General features: G+C 43.2%; 3 protein-coding genes across 3 annotated transcripts; 2 read left to right on the forward strand and 1 right to left on the reverse strand.

Annotated features, from left to right (window-relative positions):
- Nucleotides 1-2403: 2403 nt before the first annotated feature.
- Nucleotides 2404-7138, forward strand: LOC106562634 (uncharacterized). The gene is made up of 6 exons (XM_014127595.2): nt 2404-2556; nt 3391-3457; nt 3614-4009; nt 4391-4519; nt 5405-5495; nt 5802-7138. Exons 2-6 carry the CDS (start codon nt 3418-3420, stop codon nt 6199-6201), a joined length of 1056 nt encoding a protein of 351 aa, XP_013983070.1. The 5' UTR covers nt 2404-2556; nt 3391-3417; the 3' UTR covers nt 6202-7138.
- A 1019-nt stretch (nt 7139-8157) lies between these two features.
- Nucleotides 8158-13138, reverse strand: rasl12 (RAS-like, family 12). The gene is made up of 6 exons (XM_014127598.2): nt 12830-13138; nt 12464-12582; nt 11998-12054; nt 11610-11683; nt 11029-11219; nt 8158-8881 (listed from the first exon to the last, which is right to left on the reverse strand). The coding sequence occupies exons 2-6, from the start codon at nt 12573-12575 to the stop codon at nt 8533-8535; spliced, it is 783 nt and encodes a 260-aa protein (XP_013983073.1). The 5' UTR covers nt 12576-12582; nt 12830-13138; the 3' UTR covers nt 8158-8532.
- Nucleotides 13139-13689: 551 nt separating this feature from the next.
- On the forward strand, nt 13690-16880 carry kbtbd13a (kelch repeat and BTB domain containing 13a). Its single transcript, XM_014127594.2, has 2 exons — nt 13690-13701; nt 14459-16880. Exons 1-2 carry the CDS (start codon nt 13690-13692, stop codon nt 15851-15853), a joined length of 1407 nt encoding a protein of 468 aa, XP_013983069.2. The 3' UTR covers nt 15854-16880.
- Nucleotides 16881-24466: the final 7586 nt, after the last annotated feature.

Raw genomic sequence — 24466 nt, forward strand, 5'->3', positions numbered from 1 at the left:
GACGCCTTGATCACACCGATAGTACACCTGCGCAAAATAGAACGCAGCATCATCTGGATATGCGTGCAACAAAAGTTCAACATTCACCTTCTGCTACCATTTCTGTCAACTCGTCTACGCATACAGTTTGACGCATACATTTTTAAAATCCTATGTTTAGCGCCACATAGAACGCATTGCAACTGCCTCTGCAAAGCAGCGTTCCATTGGAATTAATGTACTTCTGGGGTCCCGGAATTCTTATTTATTTTTATTTCAGCTTTATTTAACCAGGTAGGCAAGTTGAGAACAAGTTCTCATTTACAACTGCGACCTGGCCAAGATAAAGCAAAGCAGTTCGACACATATAACAACACAGAGTTACACATGGAGTAAAACAAATAAGCAGTCAATAATACAGCAGAAAAATAAGTCTATATACAATGTGAGCAAATGAGGTGAGATAAGGGAGGTAAAGGCAATAAATAGGCCATGGTGGCGAAGTAAATACAATATAGCAATTAAAACACTGGAATGGTAGATTTGACAGTAGATGAGTGTGCAAAGTAGAAATAATACAAAGGATAATACAAAGGAGCAAAATCAATAAATACAGTAGGGGAAGAGGTAGTTGTTTGGGCTATTTATAGATGGGCTATGTACAGGTGCATTGATCTGTGAGCTGCTCTGACAGCTGGTGCTTAAAGCTAGTGAGGGAGATAAGTGTTTCCAGTTTCAGAGATTTTTGTAGTTCGTTCCAGTCATTGGCAGCAGAGAACTGGAAGGAGAGGCGGCCAAAGGAGGAATTGGCTTTGGGGGTGACAAGTGAGATATACCTGCTGGAACGCGTGCTACGGGTGGGTGCAGCTATGATGACCAGCGAGCAGAGATAAGGCGGGACTTTACCTAGCAGGGTCTTGTAGATGACCTGGAGCCAGTGGGTTTGGCGACGAGTATGAAGCGAGGGCCAGCCAACGAGAGTGTACAGGTCGCAGTGGTGGGTAATATATGGGGCTTTGGTGACAAAACGGAATGCACTGTGATAGACTGCATCCAATTTGTTGAGTAGGGTGTTGGAGGCTATTTTGTAGATGACATCGCCAAAGTCGAGGATCGGTAAGATGGTCAGTTTTACGAGGGTATGTTTGGCAGCATGAGTGAAGGATGCTTTGTTGCGAAATAGGAAGCCGATTCTAGATTTAACTTTGGATTGGAGATGTTTTATGTGAGTCTGGAAGGAGAGTTTACAGTCTAACCAGACACCTAGGTTAGAATGAAGGACACTGTCAGTGTGATCGAGGCGTGAGTCCCTAAGAAGAGGCCTGTGCAGAGAGGTATATTATGTGGTCCTAACCTTCACAGATAATCAAGTTTATTTGAGGTTATGCATTTTCCTCACAGAGAAGGGATATTATAAATGTAAATAATTGACTTTATTCCAACCACAACCAATGGGACTCCCTAAAAACACACCACTTTGAAACAACTATGACCAGAAGTTACTTTTCGTTGCAGGTTATGATATGAGAGCGTTTTCGCTAACCCAAACCCTAACACTTTTCCTAACTTTAACCTAATTATCCTAACCTGCTATGTTGATTCTCCTTACCTGCTGTGTAAATTCTCCTAACCTGCTACAAAAAAAGTCACTTCTGGTCGTAGCTGTATCGAAGTAGTGTGTTTTTAGGGAATCTTCACCACCAACCAACAAAATGATTTGTTATTTGAGTATCCTCATCCTGTTGATTTTTAAAGTGTTGGCAAATGTATTTGTGTTCCCAAAACAGTTTAACTCAGTCACTTAAAAGGCCAGCCTACTTCTTTCTCCTCTGCTAAGGTATGGTAGATGACCTGGAGGTCATTTACCTTTAACTGTAAAACATACTTGCCATAAAGAAATAAAAATCCCTTTAAGTCTCTTGTTTAACAGACAGATATCACGACAGTTACACATGTGCCAGATGTTTGACCAAACACAGACTGTTTTCCTCCCATGTCTACAAACTGCAATGGCAAGGTCCCAGCAAGGCTAACTAAACAGTAACCAAGCAACCCTGGTCACTGACCTTGTCAATGCAAGGATAATGCCCCCCCAATGTAGAGTTTAAAAGCTTGAACACAGGATGGATTCCATTCCATTGAGTTAGGAGAAGATTGTAATGAAGTAGGCCCAGTTGTGGTGCAGTACACTAGGCAATAGTTTACAGTAGCCTAATGAAGCATTCACAACTTCTTATCATTGAGAACGAAAAGACTGCCATCACTATAAGGAGGCTGTTTCACCTGTCTCAACATTTCTCTCTAGCAATAACATCCCCAACTAGACTTCCAGACTCTGCATTTTGTAATAAATGAAGAACACATTGCACCACATAAAAAGTCCCCATATCCCCAGCTATAAAGGGAATATTTACAGATGCCATATAGCCATAATCAAGAGACTCACTGAACCAATCTCCTCCCACATGCACTTTGGAAAGCCTCTCCTCTGCGTTGTGTATGTTCAACAGGTAGAATCATTTTCCCCACTGCACTACCTCCCTTCTCCAAGTCAGGCAGTGAGAGAAACAGTCCCTGGTAAGTGAGAATTGTTTTCATTACCTTAAAGCTACTGTCTGAAATTGGTACATACATTTTTTTACTTTTAAATGAATGATATATAGCCATTGGTTAGGAGGACTTGTAGTGTATTATTTTTTATTTGGATTGTTAATGCTTATAGCAACTTTTATTGATAGGATGTTTGGATCATAATTAATAGGATCATTGGGGTAATAAGATTGATAACCATCAGCTTTTGATGTGTACTGTACACACAGAGAGTCAACCATTAGATTATCTACATTTACATTTGAATTTGTTTATGGGATAGGAGTATGTTTCGATTTAACCTCTAACATTTTATTGGCGCCTTGCTATCGGCCATAAAAGTGCAATGATGGACAACTTTTCTAAATAGTTTACTTGATAATGAGTATTTCTCTTCAGGACCAAATATTGTAGCCTAATACACACTATTACAGTACGTAATGGGATATACATGTACATAATGGAATTAGCAAGGTACAATGCCTCTACATACTTTCAACGTTGTTTTGAGTGTAGAGATGGAATTGCGGCATAAAGAAGGCAGTGCTTTGGATAAACTCTCAGTTTATAAGGTGGATGTGTATGTTTCCCTTTGGTCCACTAATTCAATGCAGACTTATGCTTTGTTTTTGACGGTTGAGAAGCCCAGTAGAAATGTGTGCTGGATACTACCATCCCAGGAATACTATCATAAAACTTTCTAATGTGAACCAAGCCATAATAAAAGTTACATTTACATAACTATGATTATTATTATGTGTAAGTGTTGATCTTGTATTCTTGATTAAGGGAATACATTGCCATTCTGATTTATGTCAACAGTCATTGCAGATTTCATCCACTTCAGACATGTTTCGTGTGTGGATCAAACTCTGTCTCCTCTTGCCAGGTAATGCTATCCCTTCACACGTACACCTTTCACTGAAACATCAAAAATCCCCTGATTCATTTCGTCATAAAACCACAACAACAAGTGGAAGCATGTTTTTGATTTGTCATAACACTACGCTCACTACAATGCATGTCCACTATACTGCACTTCCAGGGGTAAGTAGTTTCATGATCCACAACACCCTCCACAGCCTGTGCTTGGAGGACTTCCCCAAGACGGGCCTGGTTCAGCTGAATAAATGCAACCTGGACTCAGTTCTCCAGCAGTGGATCTGGAGGGACCAGAGTCTCCTGGAGCGTGTGGGGACCTCCAGGTGCCTGTCGGCCCACCACTCTAACCCCATCCAGACTGTACCCTGTGAGGGGGTAGAGGATGGGGGACACAGGGGTGATGGGGGGCTGCGGTGGGGGTGTGAGTTGAACAGGCTGATCAGTCAGAACAGTTCTCTGGAGCTCTCCACAGACGGGAAACGACTGACGCTGTCCCACAGGAGCAAGCAGACCAAGTGGAGGTCTCTGGATGAGGGGGATATATGCCAGGAGAGGCTCAGTAAGTGATTGTTGTTACCTCCAAACAAAACCTCATGGCATGAAATTGGATCTTTGTGTAAATTGACTTACATGAGTGAAGCTCTAGAATGAGCCAAATAAGCACTCAAGATTATGAAAATAATGTAACATTTTCATCTCCTTTTGAATGATTGACTTCATCACAAGTTAGCAGTTGTTAGATTGGAGCTTTGTGTGAATTGATACTGTATGGGCCTCTCAAACCTAGGCTAGAAGATATTAACTCAATGTCCTTCCACAATAGTCCCTCAGTCCACCTTGGCCACATGGTGCCATTGTGGCCACCATTTTGTCCGCATGAAAACTAACACAGGGGATGGTGATGCAATATGTGTTTGTAAATTTGTATTGGCACCTGCAGGATCCAAAAGGGCATCGAGCGATCCCGATGAGTTTGAGGTGAAACCTGCGGAAGAGCAGAAAGCGGAGCCTCCTGGTATGACCGATGAACAGAAAGAATTCCTCAGATGGTTCTATCGCACTGAGGACCGTAAGTGCTGCTCTTTACAAAGCTATTGTACCTTTTTCCCACTACCGAGCTGAGCCAAACTGAGCTAAGCTGTTCTGTGCCTTGCTGGAAAGGACAATGAGGAAGGAAAATAGCCAAGCCAGCACAGTACAGATAAGGTTGGCATGATAGTGTGAAAAGGGTATTATTAGTGTTGTATTAGGTTGATGTTGTTTCAGGGTAGCGAACTGATCCTTGGCCATTGTTTGGGAAATTACAAGTAAAATAGATATGATTGGATTGTTCTTAAGTAGGCTATTTGACAGCTCCATTACGTTATCCAGCTCCATTACGTTATCCAGCTCCATTACGTTATCCAGCTCCATTACGTTATCCAGCTCCATTACGTTATCCAGCTCCATTATGTTATCCAGCTCCATTACGTTATCCAGCTCCATTATGTTATTCAGCTCCATTATGTTATTCAGCTCCATTACGTTATCCAGCTCCATTACGTTATCCAGCTCCATTATGTTATTCAGCTCCATTATGTTATTCAGCTCCATTACGTTATCCAGCTCCGTTACGTTATCCTACTTGAGCAGTTTGTTCTTACAATATATACTCAGTTAATCAGTTTTCACTTTTCATGGCACTGTAGTGCTGGTGGTGTCATTTATGTGATCTGATCCCAAAACCTCCATAAAGGGATTGGTTATAGTGAAGCACTTTTTCTCTTAGTCAGATTTACATGGTAGTAAACTTTTATACCCGCCAAGGCTCCAAGTCTGTAAAAAAAAAAGCTGTTAAGTGCACACTTGGTCCAGGTTCCAATGTTTTGTCTTTGATCACCTCTGAAATTTCCTGTGGGGTTATAAAGGTGGGAAGATTTTCCGCAGTTACAACTATGTGTTTTTGTCATCACAGCAACTCCCTGGAAGTTTGCGATGCTGGCTCTGTCCTTCGCTGCCCTTCTGCTGGGCTGTCTGCTTCTGGGAATGGGCTCCATGGCGAACAAGTAAGCCCCTATCTGATACTTACTCAACTTAAGTAGACTAATGTCTACCCACTCAACTCAAAAATACTAATGCAATACACTGTAATTCTAAACAAGAAATATCCCATGTGTCTTCAATTATGAAACATGGTGTGGTGAAGATACTTATGGTCAACAACAGTAATTGATGCAACCAAAGGCTCTGTGGAACCTAAATACAGGACCTGTTATGGAAGAAAACAAAAGCAATCGCCATATTTGCGCGTGTTGGTCTGGCCATCTTTATTTACACCACAGTGACTACATTTCCCATCATCCTCCACACAGAAACAGGAATAAGATAGCCAAGTACAAGGCGGCGGCCATGAAGCCGGAGGCGGAAGAACTACAGGTCATCGTAACAGAAGTTAGAGGTCAAAGAACTAACTCAGAGGTCAAACCCGTCAACAGCACTTCTGTCCAGGTCAGTATGAGCCAATCTGAGATCCCAGTGAGCCAGGCCAAGCCCCTCCAGGACAACGGGGAGGTAGTGGGGCTCAAACCGGGGGACATTGTGGTGACCTGGAATGACGGGAACGTGTCCAGCCTGTACCCCGAGCCTGAGGGGGAAGTGGAGGTGTTGGCGGAGGTAGAGAAAGAGGAGGTGTTGAAGAAAGAGGAGGTGGTTGAGGTGGTGGAGGAGGTAGAGAAAGAGGAGGCAGCGGAGGGAGTGGTGGTAGAGGGATGAAGGAGAGAGATATAACAGCCACGTTTCTCATTACTGCTCCTCTGCAGAGGCAGAACAGAAACTCCTATTTACTTAGGCATAACTGTCATTTTAAGTTGTTTTATTTTTACCTGTAACTTAAACAACTACTGTCTGTTTAATTACTGTAATGCCCTTTTTACACTACTTTGCTGAGCCAGACCGTACTGTGCTGTGATGCGTAACCATGCCAGCGCAGTACAGCTTGACTTGGCTCAGTAGTGTGAAAAGGGTATACAACTACTACAAATAATGCTGTGTACAAGATGTGCAGTATCACAGTCATCATTCACAAGTACTTTACTGGTTGCAGTTTCAGCAATGCTTGGAATATACATCTACTGTAAACATTGCTGGCCGTCGAAACATCGCAACCAACTATTTGGGATACCAAATAGTTTGTAAATGTTGTTTTTTGGTCATGAAGAAGTGCAACGTGTTGTTTATAGTGTAGTTAAAAGTTTTCCTATGTCACTTGACAGTATGTAGGAACACTTATAAACCATGTGTCATAAGCTATTCATGTTTAGTCTACTTGGGAAACACTAAAAGGCAACTAAACATGGTCTGAGATAACATTAAGATTGGAAGATCAAACTTCTCTTTATACATCTCTTTTGTAATTCTATTTGTAAAGTTTTTTTTAGTTATAATGCTGGACACCAGGAAGATTAGCCGACGTCATGGCATCAGCTGATGGGGATCCTAATATAATCCAAACTCGAATTATCTTGCTGTGAGTATAGTGGAAAGCTCTTGTGAGAGAGTATTCACATATAGATGTTTTGGACTGAAAACAGAATTCAGTTGGTTAACTTTTGTCATCTCCATATGTAAGATAGATTTTCCTTGTGTTATAAAAGCATTCCACCATTTGCAGTATTTACAATAAGGAAATAAAACTGTTCATATCAACATAGTTCTGTTTTGTACTTTTGGTTGGGATGGCATTAGCATACAATAGTATAAAAATGTGTTTTAAGTTACAAGAAATGCAACAGTTGTTACACTGATGAGCCTGAGGAGGGCGCCCACAACTCGTGAAATCAATGTATATATGAAGTTAAAGCCCCAATGCAGTTGTTTTGATATCAGTATCAAATAATTACTGGGTAGCAATTAAGTACCTTACTGTAATAGATTTCCATTAAAATTGGCAAAAATAGCTTTTTAGCAAAAACATATTTCTCAAGCAAGAATTTCACTAAGAGTGGGAGTGGTCTGAGATGGGAGGGGAAAACTGAAAACTAGCTGTTATTGGCAGAGATGTTTGGAACTGTCTTTGTTATTTGTCTATGAACCAATTTATAGCATGGTGATGTCACCATGGAAAGCCAAAACTCAAAAGGGTTTGACTGCACCGGGCCTTTAACTCAAAGATTGACTTGCTACTTACTGTTATGTGTTGCAACATCAATAACTTAAAACATGTATCTACATTAACAAAATATGTCTTCATTCGATCAAATTAGTTTTCCTTTAAAGCTTATTAAAATGTATATAAAAATACATGTGCATAGTGTCAGCAATCTACACTACAGTGAACATACCATCACCATCATAAGCACTCCAATCACCACAATACATTTGGCAACTAACATAACTTTGTCCCAGTAACTGACTTCAAGACAAACTTTGAAAACTTTGGCAATATAAATTCAACATTCACAATGACAGTTTAAACACCAGTCCATTACTGTCCATCTCTCAAGGAGCTCTGATAATTACTGTTCCTTCTCTTCACTTGAAGGTGCAGTAAGTCATCATGATGTTTTGGTACACGCTCCAACTTAGTGATTGTGATATCCATCATGACAGTTTCTGCTGCATACAGTATGTTGATGGCTTGGTTGTATGTTATTCTGACTCCATTTTGTTCTGCTTTTCACATTTGACACAGTCCATTGTCTCTCATAACCTATTTCACAGTTCTCTCACTTGTCCATATTGTAAGCCACTTTGGCAGACTTGTCAATAAGTCACTTACGGAAAGTCCAGGTTGAGTCTCAAGTCTTCGAGCCTGAGACACTCAGAGTCAAGTCTCAAATCTCTGAGCACAAGTCCAAGTTAAGTCTGAGCACAAGTCCAAGTTAAGTCTCAAGTCTGGCACAAGTCCAAGTTAAGTCTCAAGTCTCTGAGCACAAGTCAAGTCTGAGCACAAGTCCAAGTTAAGTCTCAAGTCTGGCACAAGTCCAAGTTAAGTCTCAAGGTTTGAGCATAAGTCTCAAGTCTTTGAGCACAAGTTTGAGACAAGACTCAAATTTCCAGTCTTGGTCTCATGGTCTCAGTCTGGTCTTATTCTCCATCAACTCATCAGAAGATCTTGAAGCCCTTGAGCAGCGTCAACGTGGGTGCCCGCCGTTTGCTCTGTGCCCGCGACGACTTGACCGTCACCAGCTTGGCGGTGGCGGGCACTGGGAGCTCCTTGTAGCAGGGGGTGTTGAACGGGGGCACGGTGGCGAGGCTGAACAATGGCTTGTTGTCCTCACTGATGTAAAGGGGGCGTAATGGGGGGCTTCTTTTGCCACCCGCCTGCCTGGCCTCCCTCACGGCTTCATGGAAGACCCGCTGGACAGACAGGAAGTCCAGGCAAGCAGACACCTCGAAGAACAGGCAGCCGAAATGGGAGGCGAGGGCCGAGCCGTCCAACTTACTCACCTGCCTGAAAGACAGAGTGGGTGAGACAGGGTGATGGGGAGTGAGGAGAGAGAGAGAGAAGAGAGCGAGAGAGAGAGAGATAAGGAGTGAGTGAGTGAGGATGGGTGAGAGAGAGAGGTGATAACAGAGAGAATGAGAGAGAGAGGGAGAGAAAGAGAAAACAGGAGAGAGAGAGAGGGAGAAAGAGAAAACAGAAGCCCTTTAGTTGAAACAGCTTCAAAACAATAATGTGCCAACTTTGCACATATCATTAGTCAATCACACTCCGTACATCCTTAGCTAACAACAAACTTTCCCACAACTTTAAAGAGTGTTCCCTTAAAAGTCTCATTAGGTCATAAACTAACGTTTTCATAGGAATGTTCCAAGAGATTATTCCATTCAAATATAACTAATGTTCTCAGAACTTAAGATATACATTTTCTAGACATGTTTCATGGGAACGTTGCAAGAACATTTACATGTATGTGTCCAGTTTTCTGTGGGTTTGGAGAATATTCCATCGACATCCCACCAAACATACACTGAACATGATTGTCATACTCTCCGAACATAATATATTGATGTTCTAGACACGTTTCATGTGAACGTTGCAAGAACATTCATGTGTCCAGTTTTCTGAGCGTTAAGAGAATATTCCATCAACGTCCCACCAAACATACACAGAACATGGTTGCCATATTCTCCAAACATAATATATTGATGTTTGGGCCTCCCAAGTGGTGCAGTGGTCTAAGGCACTGCATCGCAGTGCAAGAGGCATCACTACAGATCTGGGTTCGTTCCCGGGCTGTGTCACAACCGGCCGTGATCGGGAGTCCCATAGGGTGGTGCACAATTGGCCCAGCGTCGTCCGGGTTAGGGGAGGGTTTGGCCGGGGGGGCTTTATTTGGCTCATTGTGCTCTAGCGACTCCTTGTGGCAGGCCGGGTGCCTGCAAGCTGACAATATTTGTCAATTGAACAGTGTTTCCTCCGACACATTGGTGCAGCTGGCTTCCGGGTTAAGCGAGCGGGTGTTAAGAAGCGCGGTTTGGCGAGTCATGTTTCGGAGGACACATGACTCGACCTTGAGCCGGTTGGGGAGTTGTAGTGATGAGACAAGATCGAAATTGGGGAGAAATAATAATAATATATTAATGTTCTAGACAAGTTTCATGGGCAACGTTGCAAGAACATTTCTGTCTATCAGTTGTCAGGACATCACCTGATGGAACCAAAGAAATGTTGACCCACAAAATTTTTTAATTACACATCATGCCTTGTTACTAGCAACATGACAACGTCTTACACCTAAAAGAAAAAAAGAAGGTGTGTTGGAGTGGCTATAAGTCTGCTGGCCATTATTGCTTCATACATTTATGTACGTTATATGTTTTGGTTAAATATAGCAACATGAAGACATCTTACACTGGGAGACAAATATAAGTGGTTGGAGTCTTGCCATGAATCAACTTTACTGGAAGTGCTTCAATAAACATGAGTCTTTCCATAAACACTAGCTAAGAGGGCTTGGGTTGCCACACATGCAGCAGTGATGGAGGTGTGCATTAACATTGAGTAGGACTGACATGATGTTTCATTTCAGGCTTTCAGATGACTACCAGAAGTAGGCCTAGAGCTGCAAAACGCTTTGGTGTTACTTGAGAGGCTATGGGCCAAAACAGAACTTTGCAGACAGCATCACTCCTCCTGGAAGCCCTGTCGGACCGGACCAAGACATGCCTTGGCTTTTGGAGTATGTTGTGGTGTGGGTTTGAATCGCAGGTCAGCCTTGGTGGGGATGATCCGGATTATATTGAGAAGTGTGCATGTACAGAAAGCCTATTTCTAATTAAATGCACCTGCCTCTTAAATGTCCACCAGCTGTGTCTCTAACAGTCTAAAACAGACATCTTGGCATGCAAGACTTCTGCACCGGTATCTCTCCATGTCTAACTACTGTGGTATGTATCGCTGCTACTGGCTATGCTGATATGAGCCAGTAGTGAGCTCTGAGCGCCTGCGGCAATGCTTAGTAGCTATAACACCGGAATCTCATCAAGACGTTTGGACCTCTTGGTATAATGTCTCAGGCATTACACTAACAGACGAGTAGTTGCAGGTTTGAGTCCCACTCAGACTTCCATCCACCCCACCAATTCGCTACACACCTGTATCTCTCCATGTCCAGCTTGTTGCCCAGCAGTATAATGGGGGTCTTGGGCTGCAGGGCCTTGGTGTGGACGGTGACGGCCTCCAGGTACTGTTGGCAGCCCTCAAAGCTCCGTCTATTGTCTATGCTGTAGACCACAAGGAAGGCACTGGCCCACGAGAGGTAGCGCTCACAGTTCACTGGGCCGTCCTGACGGTAGAGACAGACAAGGGGAAAAGGTCATCACTTCAAAACAATTAGTGGCAAAGGCTTTAGAAGACCTATCAATTTATTTAGAATAGAATAGATCTTCAAATGGTATCCATTTGCACAGAAATTCTGTCATTGTGGCCCGGCTCTTGTAATGGTAATGCCCCAGCCTACGGCACACACGTCTTCCGGTTTGAATCCGACCTACTGCCCTTTGACACAACCTCTATCTTTCCTCACTATCATCCTCTGTCTCTGTGTTCAATGCAAATCTGAAAACCTTTTTTTCTTCTGTCACAGTGTCAGCGGCAGAGCAGCGCCCCTGGAGCAGTTCAGTGCCTCAAGGGCACAACGGCAGTAGTATAGTCTTTCAAAAAAGACTATTCCCACCTGGTCAGCTGTGTCCATAACTTTCACAACGACAGGCTGTTGGTCCACCATCTCCTCAGAAGAGTAAGTATCCTCTAGATGGCAGTGAACACAACATGGAGGTCACAACATTGACCCAACATCACAATACAGTCATTCATGTGTCAATATGAACAAGTTTATTGTACATTTCTCTGAAAGTGCATCTGCCGATTCTTGTATAGTTAGTGTACACAAACTATTACAGAGGTGTTCTAATGTCCATACTAGCCTACCATAAAAGGCATTCCCAATGCACAGCGTGATTCTAAATGGTACTAGAGGGGATGTTAGGACAGAGCCTAAATTATTTATTTAACAAGGACATTTCTTGACAAGTGCATTTTATTTCAGAAGGTAACAAGCTTACCTAGATTGGGGTCATATTCACTGATGAAGCGCTTGGTGAGAAATTTGACAGTCAACGCTGAAAAGAGAGAAGGGAATCATTCACTTCCTGTTTAGATTCAGCTCTTTGTTGTCAGTCTGTCACACTGTACAATCTAGTGTCCCAAATGGGGCATGGGAACCCTGTTTTTATATAAACACTCCCATGAAATATCAGATAGGAGTAGATTGCTTTTCATGAATAACAAACTATCAAAACTGGGACTATCGAAACTGGAATAAAATGTAAACAAAACTGGGATCTACTCCACTACAAATACTAGGGATGACAAATCAAGGCAAGTTCCTAATGTTTGGTTTACTCAGTGTATATTAAGTGGCAGAACACAATATGAAACCAACCTAAACATCACTAATGTTTTAACAATAAACACTAAATCAATCCAATAGCATATGAAGGAGAAAAGGGAAAAAGATGGGTGGGCCACCTGATTTTCCTGAGCCCCTCACTCCAAGGACGACCACATTGACCTCAGGTTGTCCCCCCTCAGGGATAGCAGAGAAGTTACAACTCCTTGCTTTCCCAAACATCAGTGACATCTTTGGACTAAAACCCAGGAACACAAGTTTCCAAAACAGATCCAATTAACAGGATCTTTATTCAGTGCCCACATGCGTTATTCAGAATATTATTAACAATAAAAAAAACATCACGTAACCAAATAATATAAATGTTTATAACGGTATCATAAACACTAATATTAATGCATATGGATGATAGGCTACTATGCAGAAAACACAAATAACGCCCATGTTGAACGTTTCCATAACGTTTCAATATAACCTTACCTTACCTTAAAAGGTTTTCTCAGAGTTAAAGACTGGGGTAGAAGTGACTCGGCTAGTTGGTTTGATGTAGTTTAAAAAAATCTGTATTACATTTCAAATCATATGAATCCAAATGCAATAAAAACATCCCTACGAGTTTTAGAACGCGCTCTTAAATCCTGTCCGATGATGAGGATGCTCATACACGATGGTGAAAGAAGCCCGAGCAGCTCCGTGTGCGCGCAGCTGGTAGGACCTTGCGTCGAGTAGACGAATTGGTTAACATTTGCTGAAGAATGTTGCTGCTTACGCACATGATTTACTGCCAAACTCCATTTAAGGCAACTGAGGTGAGGTCTCATAGTTATTCTACATGCAGTCAGATATGATTTGGCAAGGTAGGCCTTTCTCATCTCCAACTAACTTCATTGACAAGAAACAAGGACATCAATAAAATGGTTATGTCAGTTGAGATGGTTGGATTGCATCCAGTGAGTGAGTGATTCTGTTGTCTTCATGCAGCATATTTTCCTTCACAGATAATCACATACCTTCACAGTTAATACTTTGCACATGTTAAAGTAATTGCTTGTGTAATAGATTCAAATCTGACATATTTGAACAGAAGGAACAAAGAAAAGGTACCTTTTGACATACTGGACTTGGTTTTCCCCTTTACCCTTCAATGAATGAGAACTCCACTTCCTCCTCATTCTCTACATTGGTGGCAAAGGTGGTCTCTGGCCTCTGTTGGAAGAGCGCCCCTATTTGTATAGGGGTTTGTGTGGAGGACAGAGAGAGGAGTAATTATGTAGCCTTGTGTGTAAACATTTACATTATTTTTATAGGGGGTGAACGATTTATACTGCAGTAGGTGAATCCGTCCATGTGCATGCATGTAAGTATTTGCACAGGTGCCACGGCTGTATTGGAACAAGGACTGGTAGCATGCTGTTGTCATGTGCAACAGATCCCTAACAGACAAGGTTACTAAGAATTTAACTGTTTGGAATAATAGTCTCGTATAACAAATGTGACCTCAGGGAACAATCTATTGTTGTCTCTCACCTTTGCCCAACCGCTCCAAGGCCAAGAGTTCTGACATTTTCCGCTGGCACAAACTGTCAGCCTCACAGACAAAGACCAATAAATCATCAGCATAACTGTACTGCTGTGCCCATCCATTCGCCCACCCGCTCCCATCCGACCCATCTCCGCTTTCCAGCAGGTCAACACTAGATTCCCCTCTGGCTGCATGTCACCATAATGTATTATAACTGTGCCACACGTTGCCTAACTGCTATCTATAGCCTCTGCTATTCTCGTAGCTGTGAATAGCAATACAAACAGTGGATACCCTGTCAAGTGCATCTGCTCTGCACAGAGGAGAGGAAAGGGGGGGGGGTTCGGTCTAGCTGCTACTGTACCTAAAGGAAATATCATCATGGATAAAATATCATGCTAGGACATGAGATATTTTGATCTGACTCAGCACTTCGTCACTCTTGACAAATGCAAATGTGCTGTTTGAACACTTCAGTTGAGGCGATGGAACCAAGCAGCTGCCCTGGCTCAGGGACCGACAGTGACAAGCCTGCCCTCGGCAAGCCTTTGGACTCAGGGATGGACAGCCTGAAAGTGAGAGTTGACGGGAGCGTTTTGTGGTGAACAAAGTCCTACTCGAGCAGCACTGTGAGTACTTCCGAGCCCTCTTCCAGTCGGGAATGCGGGAATGCCAACAGGATGAGGTCCATCTGCAAGGGCTGAGCGCCCGGGGATTTGTGTTGGCGCTCAGGGTCCTGGACGGGGATCGCCCCATCCTGGGTGGTGACGAGATTGTGGAAGCCATAGAGTGTGCCACATTTCTACAGGTGGAGTCTGTGACAAAGCACCTGACCAATATCATCAACTCAGAGAACTGCTTGTTGATGTACCACACGGCCGCGACCTACGGTTTATGGGATCTGTCCCATCAAGCTGCTTTATTCATTAAAGACATGTACTCGGACCTAAAGGAGGATGTTGTGAGCACCTTACCAGAAGACCTAGTGGAGTACGTTGAGTCTCTCATCCCCAGTCGGTACGTCACAGTCTGCAGCCACTCTCCTACCGTCGAGCAGCTCCAGGACTGTCAGAGGACGGTCTGCTACCTGGATGACGAAGATAGAGAATGGAAGGTGCTGAGTCACCTACCCTTAAACACAAGCACCACTATGGCAGGTGTGACCGTGCTAGACAACAAGCTGTACATTATAGGAGGCGTCCACGACATCAGCAAGAAAGTCGTGGACTCTGGCTTCTGCTACGACCCAGAGAGTGACTCCTGGTCCACTATTTCGAGTCCCCAGCAGCCACGCTACAACTTTACGTTAGTGGGCCACGAAGGCTGCCTCTACGCCATCGGTGGGGAGTTCGACCGGAAGTCCATGGCGTTGGTGGAGAAGTACAGTGTCTCCACGGCCACCTGGCACTTCGCCGCTAATCTCCCCTGCAGAGCCGCCAATGTGGCCTCCACCAAAGCCATGAGCCGCATCTTCATCTGCCTCTGGAAACCCAAGGGCGTTACGGAGATCCACGAGTACGTCCCTGAGAGGGACCAGTGGGTCCTGGTCACCACGCTAGTCCGTGACCAGAGCTATGGCCACTGCATGGTGGGCCACAGGGACAATTTGTATGTAATGCGCAACGGGCCCTGCGAAGACTTCCTGATGTGTGTGATGGACTGCTACAACCTGACTACGGGTCAATGGACAGCCTTGCCGGGGCAATACGCAAACAGTAAAGGAGCCCTGTTCACATCGGTAGTAAGAGGGGACTCAGTGTTCACCCTCAACCGCATGAGGACGACGGAGTTCGCCGTGGAGGAGTACAGATGGAAAACCAAGAGAGAGACCAAGGGCTTCGGGCGAATCGGCTCCATGTACACGTTTCTCATGAGACTGCCCAAGGCCAAGACTGTGGGAAACACTGAGGTGTTGACGGACGGGCTGGAGTTTGGGAATCGGATCGACCACAGACGCAGAGACTCTCTGCTACAATGCTTTGACTGACTTCCTGTAAATAAGTTTAGTCTTTTAATATCTCCTGACAAACCAACAACAGGACAATGAACTAGAATGCTTTGACTGACTTCTTGTGAATAGGTTTAGTATGTTACTTGGGCCACTTTTAGTAGGCAAACGTGGAACGTTGCAGAAAGAAATGTCATGAATATAGCTAACGATTCCTTTTTCTACATGTCAGAGAGGCATGTTTGTTCTTCATAGCATATTTCTATCTGAATATTACACAGCGTTGTGCCGTTCTGAATGTACTCTCTACAAATCAACAAATTAGCTAAAGATGTAAATGTCAGAGACAACAGTAATTTGTAAACATTAAAGTTTGCTTCATTCATGACAAGTTGGAAACTCGGAACCTCTGAGTTAAAATGAATTAACATATTGGTTGATTTGGATACTTTCCAAGTGGGAAAGTTTCCAAGTGGGAAATATCAGTTTCCTAGTTTCCACATGTCATGAATGCAGCATATCTTCCCAGAATAAATAAATAGCATTTAAGAAACTCTATAGTAATATTGTCTTCTATAGTTCTTTAGAAATGTGTTGCCTCAAGTAGCCTTCTGGGTAATTTGACTCTGTATCCAAGTAAAGTGTACTATAATCAAGTGATTCATTACATTGAGTTGACACAGCCCTACCAAAGAGCTCTTTCCATGAAAGCCAAACACATGTTCAGTAATGTACGTAAAGACTGAAATCCTTTCCTGTTTTTACAACAAACAAACCATTTATAACCCAGGCTCAGGTCCCCAAGGCATTCGTTGCTAGAGAACAGGGTAAGATAAGCCTGGCGGTGTTCACGCTGTATAATAAAACATTTCTGTAACGAGTGCATGTTTGCTGCCGTCTCGGGACAGGTATCCCTTGAAGGAGAGATTTGTATTCTCCATGGGAACACCTGTGTAAATACAGGATGATTGGAGAATTCAAATGAACAGATTGTCTTTGGCAGAAGATATATGAAATAATTGTCTTTTTAATGATCAAATAAAACACTGTTCAAATAATGTGTTAATGGGTGAGGAATGTTGCTAATGATGTGCAGATTTTTCCACTTATCAAATTATATAACCATTCATTTCCCCTACAGTTAACAGGCAAAAATCTCCCTTGATGATATAAGAGTGGTTCTTTCCCTCATTCTTTAGCCTACAGCAGTGGAGACTGGTGAGGGAGGACGGCACATAATAATGAATGGAATCAAACAAATGGAAACCAGGTGTTTGATGTGTTTAAGACCATTCCATATATTCAGTTCCAGCCATCACTATCAGACTGTCCTCCCCATTTAAAGTGCCACCAGCCAGCACTGGTCTACAGTCTGTTAACAGTCTATGAGTGAAGTTCATTAATAGCAAAGTGATAAAAGAAATGCTCTCTTGACCAAACATAGAGGACCTCTAAAGCTCTCCCGGTCCATCAACAGAAGATACACATCTTTAATAGACGCCGACTCTTCCCTTTGCTTCGCTGCTCCCATCTAAGTTCTGCCGTGGCTTTGATAGTCAAATAACAAACCTGTATTGTGGTAACCCCGTCCGTCTGTCCGTCGTCAGCGGGGAAAGCATGGCAAAAATGTGGAAGTGTATCCCACACATATCAAGACCTAATATGATGTGGGTACCAAGAGACATGAGTATGATATTACAAGTATATTGAATTTTGATTCATCAGAAATGTTTTTTTTGTAACATCTGAAAACAGAAATCACAATTCTCATATTCATTTGATCTGTACACAATAGTTTTGTATCATAGGCAAAAACAAATCAAATGAATACAAAATATATTCAATACATTTTAAAGTGCAAGTTACAGTATGTACAACTTCAAGTGGGTCATTTCAGACAATCTGCCATATAGAAAAAGATTTACAAGCTTCTTTCAGGTTTCTATCTTTTACCCCGTACACACACCCTACAAATACAGATAATGACTTACCAGTAACACAGTCTGCATCCCAAATGGCACCCTATTCCCTATATAGTGCACTACGTTTAAACGGAGCCTATGGGCCCTGGTGAAGAGTAGTGCACTATAAAGGGAATAGGGTGCCATTTGGCATGTAACCATAGTCTACTGGATTTTATTTAATTACAGATCAAACTTAAGTTCAAAATACTACATGACAAATGCTGTGACACTTGAAACTGACAAAGACAATTGACAATGGGCAAATCACACCAAACATTGTCAAAACCTGAAATGTAATAAAACTATGTAATAAATCGATTGTCTGTAAATTGTATTGTTTAAGTTTTACTTTTCCTAGAAGGCCACTGTTCATTTCCTGATTTGCTAGAATGTGTAGTTTTAGTGTGCTCCAGTCAATCAACATTGTTTCAACATGCAAATTGCAATTTGCAAATGACATTAAAAGGGATAGTTCGCTGAAAACTCATCATCATCGTTTTTGCTCTGGACTGAAAGTGCTCAGTCTTGAAGACTTGACTGGTGACATACACAATTTTGGGGGATTGTATTAACAGTGGACTAATGAACCAAATAGTAAAATACCCACCTCTTTAAAATACCCACCTCTTTAAGGAATACCTAGGATAGGTTAAGTAATCCTTCTAACCCCCCCCAAAGATTTAGATGCACTATTGTAAAGTGGTTGTTCCACTGGATATCATAAGGTGAATCCACCAATTTGTAAGTCACTCTGGATAAGAGCGTCTGCTAAATGACTTAAATGTAAATGTAAATGTAAATGTAAATATAGTTTGAGTGAACTATCCCTTTAATATGATACATTAGCTAACATAATTGTTTGTAGTAAACAGGCAAAAAGGAACTGTGTTTGTGTTGGTGCATGTATGTCTCCTACAATGTATTTTTCGTGGGAGCAGACATTGACCCTGTCATGCCACACGCATCATCAGCTCTTCCAGGGCCCTCTCGCGGTGGTTCTCGTGGACTAACAGAACCTCTTTGATAGCGTTCTGCTGGAAGCCCATCTCATTGAACTGAGCCAGCAGGTGAAGAAACTCCTCAGCCTGAGGGGAGAGACAGAGGAGAAACCATCAGATGATAGAGCAGCTTTTACAGTTAAAGGGATAGTTCACCCAAAGGACATGTTGATTTTCTTACCCTTTTAGCAGTTTATGGACAAGGTAAGACAACACTCCATGCTTTGGTTTTGTTTACCTGGCCACGGTCTCCAATTGCTTACTTTTTAGCATTCGGAAGGTAAAGAAGCCAATATGTCATTTTGTATTTTGGGTGAACTATTCCTGTAAATCCAGCAGTACAATTCAATTCAAATTGATTTGTTGTTCATTAGAGGAAAGCTGTGAGGTAAATAGAGAATACCAAGATAAATAAATGAATAATCTATGATGTTTACCTTAGTCTCACAGTTCTGGAACATCTCCAGGGCCTCCTCCACCTGAGCCTCGTCGTAGCCCCGCTCACACAGTCTGTCACAGGCCACCAGATAGCGCAGGATCTGCACACAACAACCACAACACCACAGATTACTACGACTAATAGCATTACTGTCAGTTAGCAGGTAAACAGTTGCCTGGGTAACTGTCTGTCTCTGCACTCAACAGCAGTCTGAAAGCCAAATATATTCAAGAGACGAGCATTAGACATAAAGCAGCCACAAATATGGTTGACAAGGTGATTCGAAGAATACCCGCTCCACACCATCACTGACCTCAACTGACTTGGATATTTGATTTTCATATTGTCCTTTCCAGCACGGCTTCAGTAACTATGGTGGATGTGTAACCATGTCAGTGCAGTACAGATTGGTAGTGTGAAAAGGGTAAATGTTTCAGTGTAACTGAGTATTAACTGATGTGGTTATTGTGAATCTGCCACTGTGCTCTGTGGTGTTCTATATCAATATGTGTGTTATTATGGCAACAGTCCAATTACGCCTAACACAGCAGTATCTTTAACAGATTATTATAAAATCAGATCATATTTCTGTGTGACAACTTGGTCACACTCTCTCACACACTCTCACACACTCTCTCTCTCACACATACACACACACACACACACACACACACACACACACACACACACACACACACACACACACACACACACACACACACACACACACACACACACACACACACACACACACACACACAATAAGCTTATAGACCATTCTTGTGCTAATGACATCACTCTGAAAAGGAGAAGAACTGATCTGAGATCAGCATGGTGAAAGGTAATATGTGTGAGAGCAGCGTGACCCATGGCCCTGCTTTAACATGTTGAGCTGGGAGGGAGAGAGAGGACATAGGATTACACTGATTAAATAGCTAATTGATTAAAGAGTTGATCCCTGTTAATGTAACTCTCCAGCTGCCTTCTCTCTTCACTGGGAGAGAGGGAAGGAGGAAGAGAGATAGAGAGATGGAAAGAGAGAGGGAGATATGCGAGAGAGATGGGAGGAAAGAGAGATGGAAGGAGAGGGAGAGAAACAGAAAAGGGAAGAGAGAAGGTTGGGGAAGGATGGAGAGAGAAATAGATAGCAAAAGGGGTGGGTGGTGTAGAGAGAGAGAGAAAGAGAGAGAGGGGCAGGAGGACATAAGAAAAGAGCTGAACCCTGGCTGGAACCTCCACACCGCAGGCTAGGAAACTTTCTAAACCATTTAGCATAGCTAACTTTGTGTCACTTTATTCATGGTCAAGGACACTTTGATAAGGCCTTGACCAGAGGCAGCCCCTGAGAGAGAGAGAGAGAGAGAGAGAGAGAGGAGCCAGAGGAACCCCCTGAGAGAGAGAGAGGAGCCAGAGGCACCCCCTGAGAGAGAGAGAGAGAGGAGCCAGAGGCACCCCCTGAGAGAGAGAGAGAGAGCCAGGCCCCCTGAGAGAGAGAGAGAGAGAGAGAGCCAGAGGCACCCCCTGAGAGAGAGAGAGAGAGAGAGGAGCCAGAGGCACCCCCTGAGAGAGAGAGAGAGAGGAGCCAGAGGCACCCCCTGAGAGAGAGAGAGGTGCCAGAGGCAGCCCCTGAGAGAGAGAGGAGCCAGAGGCAGCCCCTGAGAGAGAGAGAGGAGCCAGAGGCAGCCCCTGAGAGAGAGAGAGCCAGAGGCAGCCAGAGAGAGAGAGAGAGAGAGAGAGAGAGAGAGAGAGGAGCCAGAGCCAGCCCCTGAGAGAGAGAGAGAGAGAGAGAGGAGCCAGAGGCAGCTCCTGAGAGAGAGCAAGAGGAGCCAGAGGCAGCCCCTGAGAGAAAGAGAGGAGCCAGAGGCAGCCCCGAGAGAGAGCGAGAGGAGCCAGAGGGAGCCCCTGAGAGAGAGAGAGGAGCCAGAGGCAGCCCCTGAGAGAGAGAGCGAGAGGAGCCAGAGGCAGCTCCTGAGAGAGAGCAAGAGGAGCCAGAGGCAGCCCCTGAGAGAAAGAGAGGAGCCAGAGGCAGCCCCGAGAGAGAGCGAGAGGAGCCAGAGGGAGCCCCTGAGAGAGAGAGAGGAGCCAGAGGCAGCCCCTGAGAGAGAACGAGAGGAGCCAGAGGCAGCCCCTGAGAGAAAGAGAGGAGCCAGAGGCACCCCCTGAGAGAGAGAGAGAGAGAGAGAGAGAGAGAGAGAGAGAGAGAGAGAGAGAGAGAGAGAGAGAGAGAGCAGAGGAGCCAGAGCCAGCCCCTGAGAGAGAGGAGCCAGAGGCAGCCCCTGAGAGAGAGGAGCCAGAGGCAGCCCCTGAAACTATATATGACTGCTGAAAACACACATAATACTGAGCAGGTTATGGAAACTTTGGAGTATCTGATATCTATTTTTACAATGGTGTTTTTTTACCCTCCTCTCTCCCTCTTCATAGGCAAATGGCATCAAATACGAGCCGGGCTGCGGGGAGCTAAAACCATATGTTCTGCTCTGCCGTTAAACACCAAAGCCAACTGAGGTAGATGCACACTGTCAGATGGGGAAAAGTTGAGTGTGCTGGCAGCATGTCCGGCTACGTGGACTCAATGCTCAGAAATGTGGCACTGTAGCAATTTACACAAACGTGGGGCTTTTGGTTGTATGTATTTGTATTTATTAAGGATCCCCATTAGTTCCTTCCAAGGCAGCAGCTACTTTTCCTGGGGTCCAGCAACATTAAGGCAGTTACAGTGTATACACAATTAAAAATATTACATGACATTACATTTCATAACACGGGTCTTGAGCAATACATTCCTTGTGATTTAACATTTCGGAACTTATTGTACCGTTACAATATGAAGCACAGAGCTAGGTTGACATACTATTCCAAATACTTTAGCTGGACTTGGTTGAGTTTGCTTGGTGCAATGGAACCAATACAATAGTCACAAAAGTACAATCCCCGCCCATCTGGCATTCCAGGTAGGCTAAAGCAAACGCTATTACTATTTGAAAGATTTGAAATCGTATGTGAACCCAGGTGTGATGCAGCATTAGGGATATCAGACTTGGTTGGCTTGGAACAGAATAACACAGGAGACATCCAGGGGATAAAGGGATATGGTGGAGTCTTTGAAGCACGTCTCCAGTCTGTTGAAGCTGCAGAGGATTAGGGATGTTTAGTGATCTGCTCTCTTTACTTAGACAGGACCGCTAAGCCTGAGCTAAGGGCCTCTTTACACTAGTCTGACTACACATACTAGTTCCAGGACACATACTGCTGTTGTGTATTAGAGACGGATCTAGATTCAAATCTCTTTCCCAAGCCAAGTCTGATGGTAATGTAGGAAACATCTACAACACATACCCCTCTTTACATGTTCTGTGTAAAGCATAGAATGTATGGTGGAAATACAATGGCTCTGATGCCACATGTCCCAGCAAAAATTACCTTAATTACTTTTTTATTCTGTAAACCAAAATAAAAAATGAAAGGTTTTTAAAATGTCCACTCATTTGTGAATCGTTGCATTAATCAAGTGTGCAACATTACGTGCAATATGGTTGAGATGACAAGCGCCTGTATAGTTTGAATTGCTATACTTATTTTGTTTGTCTATATACAATGGTATTTATGGTACGCTAATAGCTGCACAAAAACTTGAAGCAGGAATGTGGCTTTGATCGCAGAATTCAGATATGACTTTTTAGCACGATCCACAGATTGTTTTTTTTAACTACAGCGCACGACATGGTTCAATGTGCCAAAAAATCAGCACAATCTACTTTTTCATTTTTTTAAATTGCCGGCGTCCTGAAGCTAAAATTGGGATCATGTATACTCTACTGACGAACATTAAAAAAGAGTAATGGAGCGCAATGTACAATACGGCGAACTAAGCAAAGCAAGGATTTGTGGCAAGTACATGGGGGTCGCCATCTTTATGCACCTCTGCTATTGAAAAAGAGAACAGAGAGAGAGACTAGAAGATGTGGCTGGCAGGATCGGAGAGAGCTCTGTTTCAACTACATTTTATGACAATGTCTTATTAGGAACGAACCCAATTGGCTGCTACATCATCATATCACTCTGTGCGGTGTGTCAATGATGTCATGTAAAAACACATATTGCTGTGGATAAAAGCCTCTGCTAAATGTCCATAGTGTTGTGCTGACCACAGAATTAACCTGTTGGGGCTAGGGGGCAGTATTTGCACGGCCGGATAAAAAACGTACCCGATTTAAACTGGTTACTACTCTTGCCCAGAAACGGGAATATGCATATAATTAGTAGATTTGGATAGAAAACACTCTAAAGTTTCTAAAACTGTTTGAATGGTGTCTGTGAGTATAACAGAACTCATATGGCAGGCCAAAACCTGAGAAGATTCCATACAGGAAGTGCCCTGTCTGACAATTTATTGTCCTTCTGTAGCCTCTCTACCGAAAATACAGCATCCGTGCTGTAACGTGAAATTTTCTAAGGCTTCCATTGGCTCTCAGAAGGCGCCAGAAAGTGTAATGAGATGTCTGCAGTCTCTGGGCTAAGTACAGCAGCTCTGTTTGTTACTGGCCTGCCTGGGGACAGTGACACTGGAGATGCGCGTTCATGTGAATTCTCCATTTTGTTCTTTCAGTCTTTGAATGAATACAACGTCACCCGGTTGGAATATTATTGCTATTTTCCGAGAAAAATCGCATAAAAATTTATTTTAAACAGCGTTTGACATGCTTCGAAGTACGGTAATGGAATATTTTGACATTTTTTGTCACGAAATGCGCTCGCGTGTCACCCTTCGGATTGTGACCTGAACGCACGAACAAAACGGAGCTATTTCAATATAACTATGGATTATTTGGAACCAAAACAACATTTGTTGTTGAAGTAGAAGTCCTGGGAGTGCATTCTGACGAAGAACAGCAAAGGTAATCCAATTTTTCTTATAGTAGATCTGAGTTTGGTGAGGGCCAAACTTGGTGGGTGTCAAATTAGCTAGCCGTGATGGCCGGGCTATCTACTCAGAATATTGCAAAATGTGCTTTCGCCGAAAAGCTATTTTAAAATCTGACACCGCGATTGCATAAAGGAGTTCTGTATCTATAATTCTTAAAATAATTGTTATGTATTTTGTGAACGTTAATTGTGAGTACTTTAGTAAATTCACCGGAAGTTTTTGGTGGGTATGCTAGTTCTGAACATCACATGCTAATGTAAAAAGCTGGTTTTTGATATAAATATGAACTTGATTGAACAAAACATGCATGTATTGTATAACATA

This window comes from Salmo salar, chromosome ssa11 (assembly GCF_905237065.1).
Source record: "Salmo salar chromosome ssa11, Ssal_v3.1, whole genome shotgun sequence".
Taxonomy (NCBI): domain Eukaryota; kingdom Metazoa; phylum Chordata; class Actinopteri; order Salmoniformes; family Salmonidae; genus Salmo; species Salmo salar.

Excerpts from the sequence above, each read along its gene's own strand:
- LOC106562634 (XM_014127595.2), top strand. The coding sequence starts at position 3,418 with ATGTTTCGTGTGTGGATCAAACTCTGTCTCCTCTTGCCAG. Across the intron at positions 3,458-3,613 it reads ACTCTGTCTCCTCTTGCCAG|GGGTAAGTAGTTTCATGATC; the intron begins GTAATGCTATCC and ends CTGCACTTCCAG. Across the intron at positions 4,010-4,390 it reads TATATGCCAGGAGAGGCTCA|GATCCAAAAGGGCATCGAGC; the intron begins GTAAGTGATTGT and ends TGGCACCTGCAG.
- rasl12 (XM_014127598.2), bottom strand. The coding sequence starts at position 12,575 with ATGTCACTGATGTTTGGGAAAGCAAGGAGTTGTAACTTCTCTGCTATC. Across the intron at positions 11,220-11,609 it reads TTATGGACACAGCTGACCAG|GACGGCCCAGTGAACTGTGA; the intron begins GTGGGAATAGTC and ends CTCTACCGTCAG. Across the intron at positions 8,882-11,028 it reads CTGGACATGGAGAGATACAG|GCAGGTGAGTAAGTTGGACG; the intron begins GTGTGTAGCGAA and ends TCTGTCTTTCAG.